Source organism: Halichoeres trimaculatus, unplaced genomic scaffold, assembly GCF_033239565.1.
Source record: "Halichoeres trimaculatus isolate MK-OKI-2021-1 unplaced genomic scaffold, fHalTri1.1 fHalTri1_scaffold_17, whole genome shotgun sequence".
NCBI classification, from domain to species: domain Eukaryota; kingdom Metazoa; phylum Chordata; class Actinopteri; order Labriformes; family Labridae; genus Halichoeres; species Halichoeres trimaculatus.
Window position 1 is genome coordinate 18924332 of NW_027437195.1, and position 19755 is coordinate 18944086.

The window sequence follows — 19755 nt, forward strand, 5'->3', positions numbered from 1 at the left end:
GGCTCAGAATATACATAAAGAGGTTTTAACAAGGTATGACAAAAGTTTTTATATAATTGTGAGAAATAATTCAACAGTGCATGCATTGTTTAGAGAGTTACGTAGACCCTATTGGTGTTTGTTGTTTGAAATGTGCTTTCATTGAAATTTGAGAGACAATTTATGATTATTGTGTGGTTCTGCCTGGTGATCGAAATGTCTGTTTCACTAAGGTAAGTAGTAATTTTTGGGGGTTGACCATTTAAGTTGACTTTACTGAGCAGCACAGGTTCCATGTCTGAGAGACTGAAATTCATTGATAAGATTCAAACAAGTGTATTATGATCATAGAAAAAAAGCTCATGTGTGTAGGGATGGATACCAAATGAAGTACTTTTATAGGTACCAACCAAATTCCGTCAAAAGTACTGAGTACAGATTCATGTAAAATCAAAAGGTAGCATGTTTAGCTATCTAAATGCATCCTTGTGTCTTTGAGGAAGTAGAAGAGTAGGCGATTTTCCATGTACCAGGCATTGGTACCATATCGTTTCAAATGTAAAAGGTACCCATCCCTATGTTTGTACATAAAAGGGTACAAAGTAGCTTCATATCAGTAATCCATGTTAGACTATCACACACACACAAATGTTGCACAAAAAGAGTTATTAGGATAGATTTGCACCAAAGCAAACTTTCTCCTGCCCAGAAGCGTCTGTCAGACAAACTGTTTGACATGGTGACTGCCGTCCAGCAAGAGGAAAGAATTTCCCTCCAATGCTTTGTGTTGACTTCCTTCTATGGGCAGACTTGACCTGCTAACTCCTCCTAGAATCACCTCTATTATTTGTCAGTGACAGCAGCCCTTTGGAGGATGGGGGCCACGCTGAAAGCTACAGGGTCGTGGATGTCCTAATCCATCTCTGTCTGCACGGCGATTGATTGTGATTTAGTGCGTGGTGCAAGAGATGGTGGGGTTCTGTTCTGATGAGCGATAGGTGGGAACCCTTTGACTCCCAGCACATGGCAAGCAGAAGCAGGGCTATGATGAGGGGTCAGGGGCAGCTGGTGGGGGTAACTAGGGTGGATCTGGGGGTTGGATGGAGGCAATTGGGGGATTGCGTTGATCACAAGATAGAAAATGTCAGAGATCCTGGACAAAGCCACCCAACAAACTGCCTGAGTCTATCACTTAGCCCATCCATCACCCATTCGCTTTGTGGTTACTATAACAGCCCCAGCTAATGGTTTCATAATCAGAGATAAAGAAAAAATGACAGTGAGTATGGCTTTGCAGCACGGTAGAATTAATGTATAACGCTGTAAGGAGAGGGTTTTATAAGAGCTTCACACAATGAGCCTTTCAGTTTACCTGTTGATAGTACAGGCAAGGTAATGTCTGAACATTTCTGTACAGTTACAGTGAGGGTTGGAGATTACAAAGGTAGAATTACTCTTAGTGATTTTACTTGTATGAAACAATGAGAAAGTCACAGGAGATCTCCATCCTGATTTTAAAAAAATCAAAACTTGTCGAGTGTGAAGGAGACATGCTTGTCAGATGTTCTGATGTCCCATAACTCTCCCACAAATCACAAGACTCCAGATATGCATAATTAAAAGTATTTGGCGGGAATCAGAGTGAAAATGGCTGTAACTAATATCAAGTAATCTTCAAATCTTTTTACTCAAGGGCGAAGCTAAAAGAGTTTTCCACACATCTTCTTGACTGACATTTGTCTCCCAGTTTGAGATACAAACAGTCCCTGGAAGGTTTTATACCCAGGTTTAGCCTTGCTTCAATGGGCCGTGCTCGTAGCTTAACTTCATAATCAACCTGAGAGGCCTTCTCAGGCTGGATTGTAAAATCAGAAGACAGATGTAAGATTCTTGGGAGTATGATTAGTTAATACATCTGGTGTAAGCTGCTGCATTATTTTAATTTTTATCCATTTGTTTTAAAACCATCTTTTTTGGCCCCAGCTTTCTTAATTTTCAAAGCAACATCAGTATCGCAGAGGCAGAAGTGAACACAAACAGGTGCACCGTCAATCACAGGAAGCTGTGCCAGCCAGGTGAATGTGAAGCCAGTAACCCGATCTGCTGTTGACAGAACAGGGACAGGTGCTGCAGCCAAACTAATCCATACATGCATGCTCAACACAGGTCATCCATTTAGGCATATTGATTCAAAGCTTTAAAAGGCTGCTCCTCAACAATCTCTGGCCTGGACGTACCTGTGGGGTTGTCGTGATAATTGCGGTAATGTGAGATGGCTTGCTCTGGAAAGAGAAAGGAATGTTCTCTGTTTATTCAGCTAATGCCGCAAACATTTTGTCACACAAGAGACTCAGTGCATCTCATGCACTGATGTCTGTATTTTCTGATGAGAAAACTGAATATGTGGGTAGTTTGTCATCAGTAGTCTTGGATACACAGATGTATTTGGCTGAACTTGCTGCAAAAACAGAAATGTGACTCAGGGGATACAGGTGGGGTCTTATTTTCTTAACTTGCATGACTGTTTAAGTTACTGGTGTTCTGGAGGAGATATATAAACCATAACTCCCTTTGATTCAATGCTTTTATCAGACCCACTCCCATAAGGCCTTAAATGCCAAATAAAGGTTTACAGGCAGAGACCAGACATCTGCTGATCTCTGATTGGTTGACAAGCCAGTCGCAGGCTCACCTGTTATCCCCAGCCCAGTGCATGGTAAACACCCTCAGTCAGAGCTGCAGGGAGAAGGAGCCCATCTGGTCAGCAGCATTAACAACCAGCTCTTTAACAATGGCTTCCAGGAAAAGGAGAAGGGCACAACAGGCCATATCTGCCAATAAAAACAGGCTATGCATGACATTTAGCGCCTGATGCAGGGCTTAGCAGCAAGCAGGTTACCTACTGTCCGCACCGGCCCCTGGCAATAAAACAAAAGGCAATCTCACAAAGCAGGAGGACACTATTTAAAGCCACGTTTCAGCCAGTGATCTCATAATTTGTGCATAAATATGCAAAGGGGGCATGTACATAAAAAGCAAGGCGGGAACCTTTAAGAGAGTTTCACATATAAAAAACACAGACAGTTTCTAAAACACTGACTATCAACCTTTAAATCCATATCTCTGAGAAAGTGTGAATTTGTCTGCAGAATAAGGATTATGATGGATTATATATTTGTGAGCAATAGCTTCTTTGGCATTGTGGAAATAAGAAAAACACACAAAAAAGAAAAGTTAAGAGTGTAAACAGTCACAGGTGAAAATTAGGGTGGCTGTTTGACTAAACAGTGCCACCTTGTGGTCAAAATGTAGAAGCCAGAAGGGTTTCAAATTTCACATAGGCATAAAAGGAGTAGTCAATCAATTAGCTTTCATGCATAGAGCAGAAAACTATGAAACATTTTCAGTTGCTTGAGCCTTTTCTGCTCATTTACCTCTTTAAACACACCCCTCAGAGCTCTAATGTAGGATTTTTTTTTCCAGAGAGCTGTTGTAGAAAATATTCGTAGGCAGCCTAATATAACATCTAAGAGCTCAGGTTAACTCCAACTGCTAAGTTACACACATGACTCAGCCTCCAGCTTTCATGCACAGACTAAAATCTCTAAATAAGATCTTGGGGATACAATGAGGGATGGAAAGACAGAAAGGTTCGGGATGGAGTTTGAACAGCAAGCAGTGGGCTTTCTACAGCTGCTGGCACTAATGAGGATAATTACCAAAGTAATAACATTAGCCTATCTGAGGGAATGGAGGGGAAGGACAAGTGGTTGTGTTTGTGTGTGTGTGGGTGGGTATGCAAGCATGTGTGCGTGCATGTTGTTGCTGCTTGTGTGTGTGCATGCACAGCAAAGCGCGTGCCTTTCCTTCTATCTCACTTGCAGTCTCTCCCTCATTCCCTGAATCTCAATATCTCTTTGTTAGCCCACAATAATTGTATTTGGGCCTCATATCCGCCATATCAGATTCGAGTTTGTACAAGGTAATTAGCAGGGGAGGGGAAGCCTCCACACCAGGAGGACAAATGCCCCCATGACATCATTCTGGCTCCACTCAGGAGGGGAAGCTTTTTTTTTTCCCTTCCTCTTCTCCCACTTCATCTTTCTTGTCATTCATCTCTCGAAAACGAGTGCTGAATAGGGATGAAAAAAAACACACTGGCAGGCAAAAGTTGATGACATTGAAAAGGAGGAGAGTTGAGATTAAGAAGGTAAAGAATTGAAGAGAAGGAGGGAAGATAAAGGATAGAAAGGGGTAGAAAGTGATTTGAGAGGAGATGGAAGGCTGTGTTTTCACTGCAGGCCTGTAATCTCCAATCAGCTTTGACTAACAGACAGCAGGGGAAAGTTCCTTGGCGTTAATGCAGCTTTCCATTCAGAAGGAGCCAGTGTATCCAGCTGGGAGTCTGGGGATGAGGGGAGGATTAACTGGCACTCAGGTGGAGAGAGATGAAGAGAATCAGACGGAGACCCTGTGGATGGTCACACCCTCTCTGCTTCCTCCATTACTCTTTTTCTACCTTAGAGATTACATGTACTGTACTCTGTTTTCTTTCTTTTCTTTTCCAGAAGTGTGCCAGTGACGAAAACTGTTTTTATAAACATCCAGTTAAAGATAATTAGCCATACACTGTGAGTTCTTCTTAGCAGTTAAGAGTTGTGATTAACTGGTGTACAAGAGCACAATCCAGGAGTGAAAAACAGTATCAATGTACATGTGATATAAAAAAAAACCAACATAATGTAGTCTCATCTTTGAGCAAGTCACTCTGCTCCCTCTCAACAGCCGCAGCCACCCACAGTAAAAGAAAAACTCACACTCATCCTTACACAGAGTTGAGTTGAACTATGCTTTTGAACTTCATCCTTGTACACAAAGTCTGAAATAACAGATGTGAAAACTTGAAGGCACACAGTTGACTCTATAAAGCTGGTTTACAAACTGAAATCCTGTTGTTTGGTTACGGCCACATGTTGTTCCTCCTCTGAGTTTTAAGTATTTCCTTCTGTCCTCTCCTAAATGGTTCTGTTGTAGTTGCTATTACTATTTATCCCTGCTGAGTTATTTCTCCATTTCATCTCCCTCAGTGGGGTTTTTAAATCAGTTTCAGATCTGTTTAACATGAAAGGCAGCATGTAAAGAAAGAAGGCTTATGACTTCCCCTTATCCCAGTTTCTTTGCCTTTCTTCCTCTGAAAGTGTATTTGAGCCATGCAGTACTTTCAAATGAGTTCCAGAAATTATACACGTAAATACTTCCTGTTAAACCTATACTGTGTAACACATACTATAGAAACCAATGTCCCTCTGTGAATACAATGATTTCATGTTTGTTTCTTATGTATCAAGTTGGTGATAATTGTAGAATGCATCAATCAGGAAATATTTTAGGTTTTTCATCTTTCTTTTAAGACAATTAAAGCACAATAGTAAGAATGGGAAGGGCAGCTGGATCATTGTAATGAAAGACATGTTCAATCTGGTGTGAACTGGTGTTTGTTTCATCTGTCTGAACATAGTTTGTTTCTTTTAACTGACCTGAACAAAATTTGTAGTAGGCCATACAGTCATCATCAAGGCCTTTGCTGTCTATTCTGGGAAGATACTACCCTTATGTCCCTAATTGATGTTGCAGTCCGATGTCTCCAGAATATTTGCTCTGAAATTGTGCATCCAAAAGAAAATTTGAACACGACGAAATGTAAACACATACTTAGAATACCTATTTGGATAACTATCCAAACAGATATTCCAAGATCCTAATCAACTGCAGGCTAGGCCTATGTTTGTTTACTATATGTAGCTATGTACTTTTAAGATTCAGTACAATGTTGAAATTAAATCAATGCTTTCATTCCGTATTTCTCTGAGTAACGTGGCATTTCCTGTCGGAATGTGTAAATTGAACGGGTGGAGAATCTGCACAATTACCTCCTTGTGCGTGGTTAGAGGCGGGGCTTCGTTGGAGCGCTGCGTGACGTCGCAGCATGTGAAGAGCTGACGCGCAACCGCAGAAAGCTTACAGGAAGTAAAAGTAGCAAAAATGATCGTGTGAATCAGATCGACACTTCAGAACAAAATAGTGTACGCCAGATGATTTTCTGATTAAAAAGACTTTTATTTTGATTTCTTCCTACTTGATGCGTTATTTATCTTATTTATTTCCCAATAAAGGTCAAATGCCAAATTTAACTCAATTCTATGGCGTGTTTTTAATCATTTTGAGACCTATGTATTTTATTTTGAAAGGACACCTACAGGAAGTTATTTGCTTGTGTTCGACTTGATGTTTACTCCACGTTTAACAGGAAGTAAGTCCCGAGGAAGACAAGTGAAACATGACAGAATGAATTGATAGGCAAACGTTTATTTATCCTCTCGCTTTCTCTGATTTCCCCAACTGGTAATTTCGAGGCACCCCGACCGGAAGAATATTATAAACGTGGTTTGACGACTAGGTAAGTTTTTCTTTCTGCCATTCTCATTGAGACACGATAAGGTCTCTTTTGACAGTTGGTCAATGAAGTTGTACTCTTGCCCACTTGACTTAAATATGTATCAGAGATTATGTTTTGAGTCAAATCAAAAAGACGCCTGGACATCTTAGACAACACGTTTTATGGTGCTTTTATTGAAAAGTAAATTCACATTGAACTTAACTGACTTATTTGTATTCTTTTATCTGGTCTTTAGTATTACGAAAACGATTTTACTATGCTTTATAGGGAAATCTAGGAGACTGCTTGGGATATTACCCAAGTTACTAATTATCTCAAGCAGCGAGTGTTGAAATGAAGACCAGCAAAGTTGTGCAATGTAATCTGTGGTGGTCTTTAATAAATTAAAGCCATCAAACATTTATCATTGAGAAAGTTTATTTCGAAATGAGTCTGGTCTCACTCGTGTTCTTTAAAGAGCTTTTTATAGCTCATAAAAAAGGAGTAGTTGTTCCTGACATTTGATCTTGCGCGGACAATACCTGTTTCATGTGGTTGGACAGGTTAAGGCCTGAATCTGCTGACGTGCCAAACTATGGGTGGGTCACACACACCTGTCACGTAGACTTAAGAAGCTTTCAGATGCAGGTGACAATAAGGATATCCTGTTTGTGAAGAGTAGGTCTTGTCCATGGCTTCAGGTGTTTTAACTTCTACTTTACTATTTACCACCACACGTACTAATGTTTTTGCTGTGTTCGACAGGTCTAAGATGGCAGAGAAGGTAGAGAAGGTACTGGTCACTGGTGGAGCCGGCTACATTGGGAGTCACTGTGTGGTTGAGCTGATAGAAGCAGGTTTTGAGCCTGTTGTAATCGATAACTTCAGTAACGCTGTAAGAGGTAAGCCCTTTAACTGGAAACAAAGGTTTATGGATATCTTTATACAACACAAAGTCCCTTGAGTGCAGCGATATATTCATATCTAGTCTTTTTTGTTTGTGTGTGTGTGTGTGTGTGTGTGTGTGTGTGTGTGTGTGTGTGTGTGTGTGTGTGTGTGTGTGTGTGTGTGTGTACATTATGTCTTCCTGTGACTGGAGGAGAAGGTGATGTGCCAGAGAGCATACGAAGGATAGAGAAGCTCCTGGACACCAACATTGAGTTTCATGAGTTAGATCTTTTGGACCAACCTGGATTGGAAAAACTTTTCAAAAAGGTCAGAAAAGTTGCATCAGGTGTTTAAAAAATCATATAAGAGCCCAAACAATGTCTGTTCATTGCTGAGAGAAGCAACTAAAACTATTTTGCAGGTTTTATCAAGTTCACTTTTTTCACATAAAATTATTTTTAGTGTAATGTGATTTTTTTTCTTTTACCTTAACTTCCACTTCTGCCCAACAAGTATTCTCATAAAATACTGAATTTCTTAGCAAAGCCATAATCCTGTTTGTGCATGGATATTTCATATTTTCTGTCTAAGGCATTGTTGATAGTCCTCATTGACCATACCACTGACTGTATATTTTGCTGTTGCAGCATTCTTTTAGTGCAGTGATGCACTTTGCTGGACTCAAGGCTGTTGGAGAGTCAGTGGAGCAGCCTTTACGCTATTACAGAGTCAACCTCACCGCCTCCATGAATCTGCTTGAGGTCAGTGGTCAACTTTTGTAAAGTCACCTAACATACTCTCTGTGTTTTACATCCCTAAACATTTCAGCCGCCCCTCTGATCATTGTGTGCACTTTCTCTAAAGTTTATCTGCATGAGATTGTGTGTGTGTGTGTGTGTTTACTGAATCAAGGTCACTCTAACACTGCACTTTTCTAATACTGAATGCCTGGAGCTCACCATAACCACCAAAGTCAAAGGTTATGCAAACTCTTTGGGTTTGTGTGTGTGTGTGTGTGTGCGCGTGTGCTTTGGACTGCTGTCTCACTTACTTATTGACCGTACGTGTGTGTGTGTGCTGTGTTTGTGTGCATCTGCATGTGTCTCAGGTGATGCAGGCTCACAAGGTGCACAATCTGGTCTTCAGCAGTTCAGCTACGGTGTACGGAGACCCTCATCACCTTCCCATTGATGAGCAGCACGCTGTTGGTGGCTGCACCAACCCTTACGGCAAGACCAAGTACTTTATTGAGGAGATGATCAAGGACCACTGTAAAGCTGAGAAGGTACTGATGAAGAGAAAGAAAGGCATTCACAGACAAACACAGACACTGACAAAATACTAAACAGGATTTCTCATTCTTGCCTCTTTGTGAGCAGGACTGGAATGCAGTGCTGCTGCGTTATTTCAACCCAATTGGAGCTCATTCATCTGGTCTGATAGGAGAGGACCCTCAGGGCATCCCTAACAACCTGCTGCCATATGTTGCCCAGGTATGCCATCTTTCTGCCAAATACCCAACTATATGACAGCAGTAGAGTGCATCCCACCGTGTGTTGTAGTTAGAGCTGGCAGACATTTTGACATCATTTGCATTGTTTAATTAATCTATCACAAAGGTTGCTATTGGGAGAAGACAGTGCCTCAGTGTATTTGGGAATGACTACGACACACCTGATGGCACAGGTAATTAGGAGACCTTTGACTGTATTGCACAAACAAAATTGTGGTTTGAAAAAAAAAACCTTTTTGGGAAAGATTCAGACAGGTTTTCTCCCTTTCTAGGTGTGAGAGATTATATCCACGTGGTGGATCTGGCAAAGGGACACATAGCAGCTCTGAAGAAACTGAAGGATGACTGTGGATGCAAGGTACGGTTAAAGAAAGAAAATCAAACAGGAGCCTTTCAACCCTATTTTCCTATTTGTTGCAATTTCACCTTCATAATCATGTGGTTGCTGGCTTATTTTTATTACTGTGTCTTTAGGTTTACAACCTGGGAACAGGGAGGGGCTACTCAGTGCTCCAGATGGTGAAAGCCATGGAGAAGGCATCTGGAAAACAGGTGAGTGACAACAGATTTTACTATTTTACTGTGGGTTTTTTATTTGAAAAAGCTGTCCTCCAATTTTCTTGGGAGACTCAATTGTTTTATTAGACATTTCTTTTGATGTGTCTTTTTTTTAGATCCCATACAAAGTTGCCCCTCGAAGAGGAGGAGACATAGCATCCTGTTACGCTGACCCATGTCTAGCTGAAAAGGAGCTGGGATGGAAGGCCAATTTTGACCTGGAGAGAATGTGTAAGAACAGGCTCTAAGAATATATATATATATATATATATATATATATATATATATATATATATATATATATATATATATATATATATATATATATATATATATATATATATATATATAAAAACACACACACACGCTGCCTTGCCAAAAAGAATAGTCACCACTGGAAAAAAAAAAAAAAATCACATGCTGTAACATTTTGTTGGATCACCTCTAGCTTTGGTTACCTTTGATTACAGCACATATTTGCTGTGTCATTGTTTGGATAAGCTTCTGCAATGTCACAAGATTTATTTCCATCCAGTGTTGCATCACTTTTTCACCAAGATCTTCTTTGATGAAGATCTTGGTGTGCAAAGCCTTCCCCAGCACATCCCAAAGATTCTCTCTGGGGTTAAGGCCTGGATCTGTAGGGGTCAATCCATGTGTGAAAATGATGTCTCATGCTCTCTGAACCACTCTTTCACAGTATGAATCCAATGAATCCTGGTATTGTTATCTTGGAACATGGCCGTGCCATGAGGGAAGGAAAAAAAACTGTTGATGGAGTAACCTGGTCATTCAGTATATTCAGGTGGTCAGCTGACCTCATTCTTTGAGCACAGACTGTTGCTGAACCTGGACCTGACCAACTGCAGCAACCTCAGATCATAGCACTGCCCCCACAGGCTTGGACAGTAGGCACTAGGCATGATGGGTGATCACTTTATCTGCCTCTCTTCTTACCCTGATGGACCATCGCTCTGGAACAGGGTCAATCTGGACTCATCAGACCACATGGCCTTCTTCCATTGCTCCAGAGTCCAATCTTTATGCTCTCTAGCAAATTGAAGCCTTTTTTTCTGGTTAGCCTCACTGATTAGTGGTCTTCTTAGGGCTACACAGCTGTTCAGTCTCAATCCATTGAGTTCCCTTCACATTTTGCGTGTAGAAACACTCTTACTTTCACCATTAAACATAGCCCTGATTTCTACTGTTGTTTTTCTTCGATTTGATTTCACCAAATGTTTAAGTGATTGCTGATCACGATCAATCAGGATTTATATCTGTTTATTTCTGTGTCTTTGTAGGTGAGGATCTATGGCGTTGGCAGTCCATGAACCCAACAGGTTTTTCAAATGGCACTGCGTCATGATGAATTCCCCGCCTTACTTTGTTGCCAAACCTTCTGCTAAACCACCGGACCAAAGGGAAACACAAACTTCCTCATTTTGCATTCATGCTGACATTCCCCATATGAAGAGACAAATGCTATGTTATGTTATGATTAATTTTCCTGTCTTTATTCTCAAATCAATTTACTGTAAACTTGTCTCTGATTTTCTTTTCTCCTCATTTCAGGTAAACATTGTTTTTTTCTTCTATGTATGTCCTCATCTGTGATCTGTATAAAAGAATAAACTAATTTTCTTATTTGAGATTTTGAAGCCTGCATTTAATTTGAAACTAAGGCAAAGCTGTGTTGAAATAAATGTGAAGCTGTGAGGGAGGTAACCCCACACCAACACCTGAGTATTCTAAGGGCAGGATACTGTCACTTTTATCTTAATTTGAGATTGTTGTAAATGTTTTGTTTAGTGACAAAAAATACCTTTGGAAACATCGTAACAGGAAATCTACCGCCGTGGTTTGATCGCTAGAGGTGTTGAGTGCCCCATCAATCCGCATGACATTATTTTAAAAATGTTCGTTTTTTTCAGGCTTGGGTCGTCGGTGTATGTTCTGTCCATGCAGAGCATGTAAGTGGTGCACTAGGGCTTTAAATGGCTCCTTGAACCCTCGGGCACCCAGTTAATAAACACCCACGTCAGCACAGTGCTTCAGTTGCTCTAACCGGGTTTCGGTCTTTAGGGCTGAACAGGAAGTGCCTGACTGTGGACCCTGGACAAGAAAAAAGAGCAAAGAGAAAACACAGACCAAATAAAAAATGGATTTAGTGGCGGACTTAGGGGCGAATAGGCTGTATCGGGCACCGGGTGAATCGAGTCACCAGTGAGTATGGATGGATTTTGTCGGGTATACCACGGCATGGGGCGTAAGCGGGTCCTTCTGACACCACACGCCTGGGAAAGAGTCGCTCGGTTTGGGCAGCAGGCAAATCCTCCCCGCTGCTCGCTGCGCTCCGGACCTCCGGCGAGAAGTGGGGGTGGTCGGGAGCATGAAAACGGGCGTGTTAGCACGTCTTATCCCGAGTGGGATTCAGAATTCATTTAAATCAAAGCATGAGGTTCAGATGCTGTAGGTTTGTGTCTGTTTTTCTATTGTGTGCTGGCTGAAGCCTGAAGTGGGCGTCGCTCCAGGACAGACTGGGCTGCTCCGGTGCGCCGCTGCCCGCTTTTTCCTCGCTGGACTGCAGCACTGTAGTGTCGTTTTATAGGTCGCTTGATGTCTGAATCATTACAGGATAGCACGTTGAAGATTTTAGACTCTATTTCATGCGACACGATGAGCACTTTAGAGGCATGCATGCGGGCGTTGCACTGTGTGGGTTATCGGGCGATGTGGAGCCTCTCAGCAAGCTTCACACAATTCAAAAATAAACGCGTGTGATTCAGATTCGACATGATATTGGCCAAATGAGCAACTGTGAGGTGAAGAAATACCCCACAAATGAGGTTGCGGCATATTTTAGTCGTTGGATGACATGTCCTGCAATAGCAGTTTTATATGTTCTCCTCCTATCAGCTTCATGTGTTGGTGACATCAGAGATTTCACGCGCGCCTCTGCTTCCCTCAGGGGATGATTGCGGGGTTTTGTCACCCGATGCTCTCTGACTGGAGTCGGGTGTAGCCCATTAGAAGAAGATTTTGATTGAAGGATCATCCAGCCAATCTTATGCAGAATAGAGTCCTGGGGGCGGGCTGCTCTTGCAGCTGGAGATGGGCCAGTGTAGAAACAAAGAGTAGATAATTGATAACTACATCAAAAGGCTGACATGGCTGTTTCTCATTGTATGACCCGTAGTCAATATTTGAAGCCTGTATAGTGACTATTAACTAAACTGAGCTGACTCTCATGAGATTAGATGTGCCATGAATCACTCTCCAGGGTGCAGGCCTATATGGTCCCATTAAATTCATAGCTTGTTAACTCAGCGTCATCAAAATGAAAGTGTCTCAGTGTCTGTCATAAATGTCCAAAAGGTCTGCAACTGTCTGATCTGTCTTTTTTTTTTTTTTTTTGCATGAGTTATTTTGCCGCTTCAGACACAGAAAATATGAGTCCTGTTATTGTTGTCTCCTGCAGGCAGCCTCAGAGGTGGTTCAACACAGCAGACATCACAGTGGCTCACCAAAGCAACCTGCTGAAGCAGCTAAACCAACAGCGCCGCCAAGAGCTTTTCTGTGACTGCAATGTGCTGGTGGAGGGCCAGCTCTTCAGGGCCCACCGCAACGTCTTGTTTGCCAGCAGTGGCTACTTCCGCATGCTGCTGTCCCAAGGGCCCGATGGGCTGTCCGACTCTGTCAATGCCACCTTTGATGTTTTCAGCCCTGAAACGTTCACTGTCATTTTAGATTTTATCTATTCTGGGCAGCTTGACCTCTCCAGTCACAATGTGATTGAGGTGATGTCTGCAGCGAGTTATTTACAGATGAACAATGTCATCAACTACTGCAAGAACTTCATTAAATCCTCCTTGGACATAAGTGTAAAAGATGAAGAAAGTGAACGGTGCATTAGTTTATCTGAGACCTGCAGTTTCACCAGTGGAACAGGGGAAGAGACGTCAGAGCAGCAGCAGCAAGGCTCCTGTTCTGTGAGCCCCCCACCGGCACTCTGGACCCGGGACAACTCTAGATCCCAGTCTGGCTTTATGGGGAAAGAGTCCGACCAAGAGACACTAGTCTCAGCTCCAAAGACAAACTCAAATAGCCCCACTGATGACCTCAATACAGCAGCAGAGGACCTGCAGGACCCTGAGGATCCACTGTACACTTTGCCCGGGTCAGAGCGTAGGCGCGGAAAAGCCAAGAGGAGAGCGCCATATGGCAACCGCTCAAACCAACACGAAGACTTGACCATCCAGGAGGCACGGACACAAAAAGCGGAAAAGGCAGAAGAGTTGTATGCTACTCTGCCATCCATTGTGGGTGTTATTGGTCACTTTAATAAAGGTGAGATGAACTACAGTAGAAGATAAGAAAAAGGAAAAGCAGTCATTCTTATACCTTCAGAGTAGGGAAGAAAACAGACTTATCAATTGTCAGCAAAGTCAGATAAATAGAGAAGAAACGGAGAAGTCGAAGCACTGAATTTTTTCTCTTACCTTTTTCAGATTCCAACCCCACTATGCGTTTCAAATGTCCATTCTGCACACACACGGTGAAGAGAAAGGCAGACCTGAAGCGGCATTTGCGCTGTCACACTGGGGAGAGGCCGTACCCCTGCCAGGCCTGCAACAAACGCTTTACTCGGCTAGAGCATCTTCGTAGCCATTTTGAAACAGTAAGTTGTGAAACAGGACATCAAAGCGTGTACCAAGTCCCAGCCTTCATTACTGGTTCACTAGCTTGGGAAACGTATAATCTGTCATCATGCTTACAACCTGGGCTCAACCAAAGGGTTAAATAAATATTTTGTTTTCCAGTGTTCACAACATAATCACATTGGTTACCAAATATTTTTCTAATGTTCCTGACATTGTGTCATGCATTTCCATAGATCCATCAAGCTAGGAAGCTGGTATGCAGGAAGTGCAAGTGTCAGGTGACAGAGGAGACAGGCCATGTGGTGTGCGAGGGCACGCGACGTTACCGCATTTGCACCACATGCATCCAGGAAGTGGGTTGTGACGAGATGCCCCTGGACAGTCTAGAAGGAACAAACGAAGAGCCGGCCCTGTTGCTGGGGGTGGACGGAGAGGAGGAGGGGGACACCAAGGGCAGCTGGATGGTAACCGATGATGACGACCTAGCCGAAGACTCGGGGGCTGACCTCATCATCCAACAAGTGGACGACAGTGACGAAGAGTTGCAATGGAGTGAAACCAAAGTGTGTGCAGAAGGTGGCAGGAATATTGAGTGATGTGCTCACTAAAGCCATGCGAGATAACTTATGCATTAAGACACAATATGTGAGCAGCTGCTGTAAATAAAACAATTTTACGTTGTATATGTTATCAGTTAAAGAATATTTCCTTTCAGAAACATTGTTGACTTCTGTGATAAAACTGTCAATCTTCATGAGAATATGCAGTATTCAAAGCATGAATAGTCAGTGTTTCCTTTTGCTTAAATTATAATTACATATGCTGGCTCTTTCAAAGAGGTTTTTGTATATGCATGGAGAAATGATTTTGCTACTTTTTAGGAATATTTGATTGAAACTACCCAACATTCAAGTAGAAGAAATGATGGGAAAAGGTCATTTTTATTTTTTCTTTCATCTCCCTCCATGAAGACAAAGTCAAGAGTAGACTGTATATTTTAGTGTGACATGGTTTCCTTGCTTTTCAAGATTATGCTTTATCATTATATGCACTATGATATAAAGACAAATGTAATATATTGTTTTCATTTTTTTTTTTTTTACATTTGAACACATTAAATATATTTTTATATGTTTCTTTGTCTTGTATTTTCATCCACATTTTTAGAGGGGGAGTCTTTAAGTTTACTCACATCTTATGAAATGTAGGCAGGACATTACTTTGAAACTGTAACTTAAGCCTATAGTAATACATTTACTTCTTGACCTCTTGCATTTATGAGGAAAATGTTGAAGGGGCTGTGAGGACTGTCTGGAAAAGCCAGTGTTTTTCTGAGATAAAGACCCCTTTTCCCACGAGCACTAGCAACCCACTGTAGAATATGACTCTTGCCAAAGCATGTGTCTGTTTTGAAGCAAATGACAAGAGAGTAGAGCTTTTTAACTCTACTTTTCTTTTTTTCGAGACAACTTTTTACCAGATACATAGTGCTATTAATTTTAAAGTGACAACACGCAAACTTTATAATATTATTTTGTTTCATAGTTTAAGAGGCTATAGCGCTACTCACAGCCCAGTGCTCTGAGATGTGTCTGTATCATGTAGAATTGGTGAATTCTAAAATTTCCACAAAAATATTTTAGCTGAAAACACAGATGTCTCTTCTCAATGCTGAACTTTGTTGGCTAATATGGTGTTATCATGGGGGCTTTGGTGTACCTCAAATCAGTTCAGTCTTGTCCAACCCAATCATGAAACAGAGAAATAGGATTTAGAAATAACCTATTTTGGCGTTTATAAGAAGGAGTGTGGATTATGATCAGGCATATCTAGAGATGAGACTTTTTCAACACCACTTAAGTCCTTACAGTTCTTTAAAATAAGCCTAAAACGGAGAAATAAAAAATAAAATAATAGAAAGAAACAAAGAAAGCCAACAAGAAAGAAAGAAACCCCTTCTAATGAGCATTTGTGAATTAATAACAGGACTGAAAAATATATATTGCTCTATTTACATTTGATAGATAACATCTTTTACGTATTCACGCGACGGTGACAATTCGACTAAATGTTCAAATGTAAAGTACAGAGGAGATGCTGAATGATTCTGGTAAACCTTTATTGGTAGCACTCCATTTATAAATTGTAATTTTGGCTTCGTTGACGAAGAAAAATCTTAATCCGTTTTTTAAACAAAATCCCACCAATAGATGGCGCCTTCTGGGTGCCCTCAAAGTCGGCAGGACAACGTGACGTCACTCCAGAGGCTGGACCATCATGGCGGCCGTCATGAGGCTTGTTAAGAGGAGCACTTTAACTGCAGCAATGGGTCAACAGTATTTGGCGCTCAGCTCCGCAGCAAAGGTAAAAGCAGTGAGTTTTTGTCGTGGTTTTTGTCTTCCCTCCAGCAGTGTCAGTTACATTTAGCTAGCAGTCTTCGTCATTCAACTGTAAGTGTCTACAGCGGTTCACCTGAGCTAGATTCAGTTGGTTACCTAACACAAGAGTTAATAGTTGGCTGCTTTGCAACAAATAATAAACGATCCTGATATAATAACTATATTGTCTTATATAAACGTGTATTAAATGTGTGTTTGAGGGTTGTGTTTGTGTGTTCATAGGCTGGTATAAGACCAGGTCAAGCTCTGCCCGAAAAGGTGAAAATAGTTGAAGTGGGACCCCGAGATGGTCTACAAAATGAAAAGGTAATTATGTATTCATGTCATCTCACTTTGCACACTCATTATAACACTGAAATACCCAAATTAATTCATATTCATATCTTAAATTGCTTAATTTAGATAGTATTGAAATGGAACAGGTGCATCGTTAGTTGTAACCTGTCAGTGACCACATTTGATGTATCCTGGTGTCCGTCATCTTGGTGCCTTTCTGCTTTTACTCTTAGACCATCGTACCAACAGAAACAAAAATTAATCTGATTGACATGCTGTCAGCGTCGGGGTTGCCGGTTATTGAAGCCACAAGCTTTGTATCTCCAAAATGGGTTCCACAGGTGAGTTAATTCACAGAGAGCTGTTGGTATGTGATGTGCTGACACACCCACAGAGAGCAGCACAGAAACTACAACTTGTAAGAGTGGAAGCAGATTGTTTCCACTGTATTCATTTTTTCCTCCACTTATGTCTGAATGTCAGATGGCTGACCAGGTGGAGGTGATGAAGGGGATCTGTAAAAAACCTGGGGTGTCTTACCCTGTCCTTACCCCAAACCTTAAAGGCTTCCAGGCTGCTGTAAGTGTCAAAATACTTAATCCACCACAGTCTCCTACAAAACAACTAAACACCCAGCTTATTGTACTGGCAATGTTGCTAAAATGTCCCTCCAAAGAAATCTTCTGTCTCCTCTCTTACATGCTACAGGTAAAAGCTGGTGCATCAGAGGTTGCCATATTTGGTGCTGCATCTGAGCTGTTTAGTAAGAAGAACATAAACTGCTCAGTGGATGAGAGTTTACAGCGCTTCGAGGAGGTTATGAAAGCAGCTAAAGAGGCTGGTGTGCCAGTTCGAGGGTAGGATAACAAGGTTTCTTTACTATCAACAAAACATTAAATCATTTGAATTTTAGTGTTTCATTTTTGTTTCTGCTCTGTTTAATCTATTTCTTTGTCTCAACAGTTATGTGTCATGTGTTCTTGGATGTCCATATGAAGGCAAGGTAGAGCCTGAAAAAGTTGCTCATGTGAGTTACAAGAAATCCAAAAGTTTTAAAAACAGCAATATCAACAATTCATAAAACAACAAAAAAGCTTGGTCTCCTATGTTGCAGGTAGCGAAGCGTCTTTACTCCATGGGCTGCTATGAGATCTCTCTAGGTGACACTATTGGAGTCGGGACTCCTGGCAGCATGTCTGAAATGCTGGAAGCTGTGTGCAGAGATGTACCAGTCAGTGCCTTAGCAGTACACTGCCATGACACTTATGGCCAGGCCCTGGCTAATATCCTTGTAGCTTTACAGGTCAGTCATACTTGAGATTGATATGTCACCTGAAAGATAGCAGTTCAGGAAGTATATTAAAAGTGCAGTATTACATATAAATTTAAAGATAAATATTTATTTTGTTTTGCAGAAAGGAATCAGTGTGGTTGATTCCTCTGTAGCTGGACTAGGCGGATGTCCCTACGCTCAGGGGGCTTCTGGAAATGTTGCCACTGAAGATGTTGTCTATATGCTGCACGGACTTGGGATTCAAACGGTAAACACATTTCTTGGCGTCACTGCCTTTATTTGCTCTAGTAACTGCAGCTGCAGGCTAATAGTTTTGTCATTATAAATCATTTGTGAAAAGTTTGTTTCTTCTGTTCCCTACTTTGACCGTACAACTCTTTGTACTATTTTCAGGGCGTTGACCTGCCAAAGCTGATGGATGCTGGAGCTTTCATCTGTCGCACCCTCAACAGAAAGACCAACTCTAAAGTGGCGCAGGCTACCTGTAAACTGTAAAAAAAAAAAGCCACACCACACAGGGTAAACAACCATCCCCTGTGTGAGAACTGTACTCTAAAGGATGGTACGACCATCACCCCGTAGTTAGTTTTTTTACATTATCTGATCAAAATAACAGCTTGAAGTGCCTTATGTTAAGTCACTCTAACCCTTAACATCCTTCCTGTCACAAGCCATGCCTTCACCTGTCTCTTTAAAGTGTGTTTGCATTACTTTCTGGGCACTGGGAGAGGCCAAATGGAAGCACAGACTCTGTTTATAATAAGCTCCAATGTGAAAATGTCCTTGAGGAAGATAAACTCACTGTTTATGTCACACAAAGACAGTGTTGTGTTGATTTCTATCATCCTTAATATGCAGCAGTGACTGCTTTTAAATAAATTATCTTAAGAGGCAAAGGGAGCAACATCAAACTTCGATCAGCCTGAATGAACTCTGGGCATTGTATTGTCGTGTGAAAAATGCTGATGTGAAGTATGCCACTCTTAAAATGGTTTCTATATTTAGAAATTTTAGTTTTACTCCTGTCTATTTAATTTGAATTTCATGTCTTCACGTTAAAATATGTAAATATTTAACAAGATTGTAAGTTTTCTAATAGATATATTAAAAAGTCAATCACAATCTGCTACTTTAAGTGTTGGTATTCCTTTTATATATGCTCAGTTGATGTGCTCGAGTGTTTGAACTGCTTTTATGGTTTGTCATTCAAACAGCTCACAGAAAGATAACTAAACATACCAATGAAATATTTTTATTTGTGACGTAGGGAAGAGGAAATGTGATTTATGCCATATAAGGAGGGCAGCCACAGAAGGTCTGTTTGTGGGTGCTGTGTTGAAGAATATTCAATTTAACTGGGCCAGAAGGAAATAGTGAGAAAAGGTGAAAAAGCAGGAGCAGCTCACTTAGTCAATGCAAGACCTTGGAAGAGCTTCACAAGGAGCAGGCTTAAAGCATCAAAAGCCATTATTAGTAAAAATCTAGCCCAAAGGTTTTCAACCTGTGGCTTTGGAGCCTCATGCAGCTCTTTGACTCCTTTTAGCTTCAAGGAAAAATTATCAAATAAATATTTTTTATTTTTCTTGCAGAAAGTATTAATTAAAGACTCTGACACCCATGTTAAAATTTAGTTGAACTAAAAATGCATCACATCTATCAATAAAGTTTTCAGTTTTTTTGTTTGTTTTTTTTTAAATTTTTGCATTTGTTTTTACCTTTCTGCATTTTTTTATTTCAATTTTTTGACTTAT

At 41.1% G+C, this 19755-nt stretch overlaps 3 protein-coding genes across 5 annotated transcripts; all 3 read left to right on the forward strand.

Annotated features, from left to right (window-relative positions):
• The first annotated feature begins 6266 nt into the window (after positions 1-6266).
• On the forward strand, positions 6267-10953 carry gale (UDP-galactose-4-epimerase). Of its 3 annotated transcripts, none has more exons than XM_074692232.1 (11): positions 6267-6436; positions 7181-7317; positions 7518-7630; positions 7951-8064; positions 8412-8588; positions 8683-8796; positions 8923-8989; positions 9089-9174; positions 9291-9368; positions 9491-9605; positions 10676-10951. In XM_074692232.1, the coding sequence occupies exons 2-11, from the start codon at positions 7188-7190 to the stop codon at positions 10738-10740; spliced, it is 1059 nt and encodes a 352-aa protein (XP_074548333.1). In that variant the 5' UTR covers positions 6267-6436; positions 7181-7187; the 3' UTR covers positions 10741-10951. The 3 variants fall into 3 exon arrangements, with proteins under 3 accessions (XP_074548333.1, XP_074548334.1, XP_074548335.1); XM_074692233.1 differs by having other exon boundaries at positions 7521-7630; XM_074692234.1 differs by having other exon boundaries at positions 6330-6436; positions 7515-7630; positions 10676-10953.
• A 444-nt stretch (positions 10954-11397) lies between these two features.
• On the forward strand, positions 11398-15107 carry zbtb8a (zinc finger and BTB domain containing 8A). The gene is made up of 4 exons (XM_074692765.1): positions 11398-11597; positions 12853-13721; positions 13883-14052; positions 14269-15107. Exons 1-4 carry the CDS (start codon positions 11533-11535, stop codon positions 14629-14631), a joined length of 1467 nt encoding a protein of 488 aa, XP_074548866.1. The 5' UTR covers positions 11398-11532; the 3' UTR covers positions 14632-15107.
• A 1170-nt stretch (positions 15108-16277) lies between these two features.
• On the forward strand, positions 16278-19182 carry hmgcl (3-hydroxy-3-methylglutaryl-CoA lyase). Its single transcript, XM_074692117.1, has 9 exons — positions 16278-16399; positions 16657-16740; positions 16944-17051; positions 17194-17289; positions 17419-17567; positions 17674-17737; positions 17825-18013; positions 18126-18251; positions 18398-19182. Exons 1-9 carry the CDS (start codon positions 16313-16315, stop codon positions 18497-18499), a joined length of 1005 nt encoding a protein of 334 aa, XP_074548218.1. The 5' UTR covers positions 16278-16312; the 3' UTR covers positions 18500-19182.
• Positions 19183-19755: the final 573 nt, after the last annotated feature.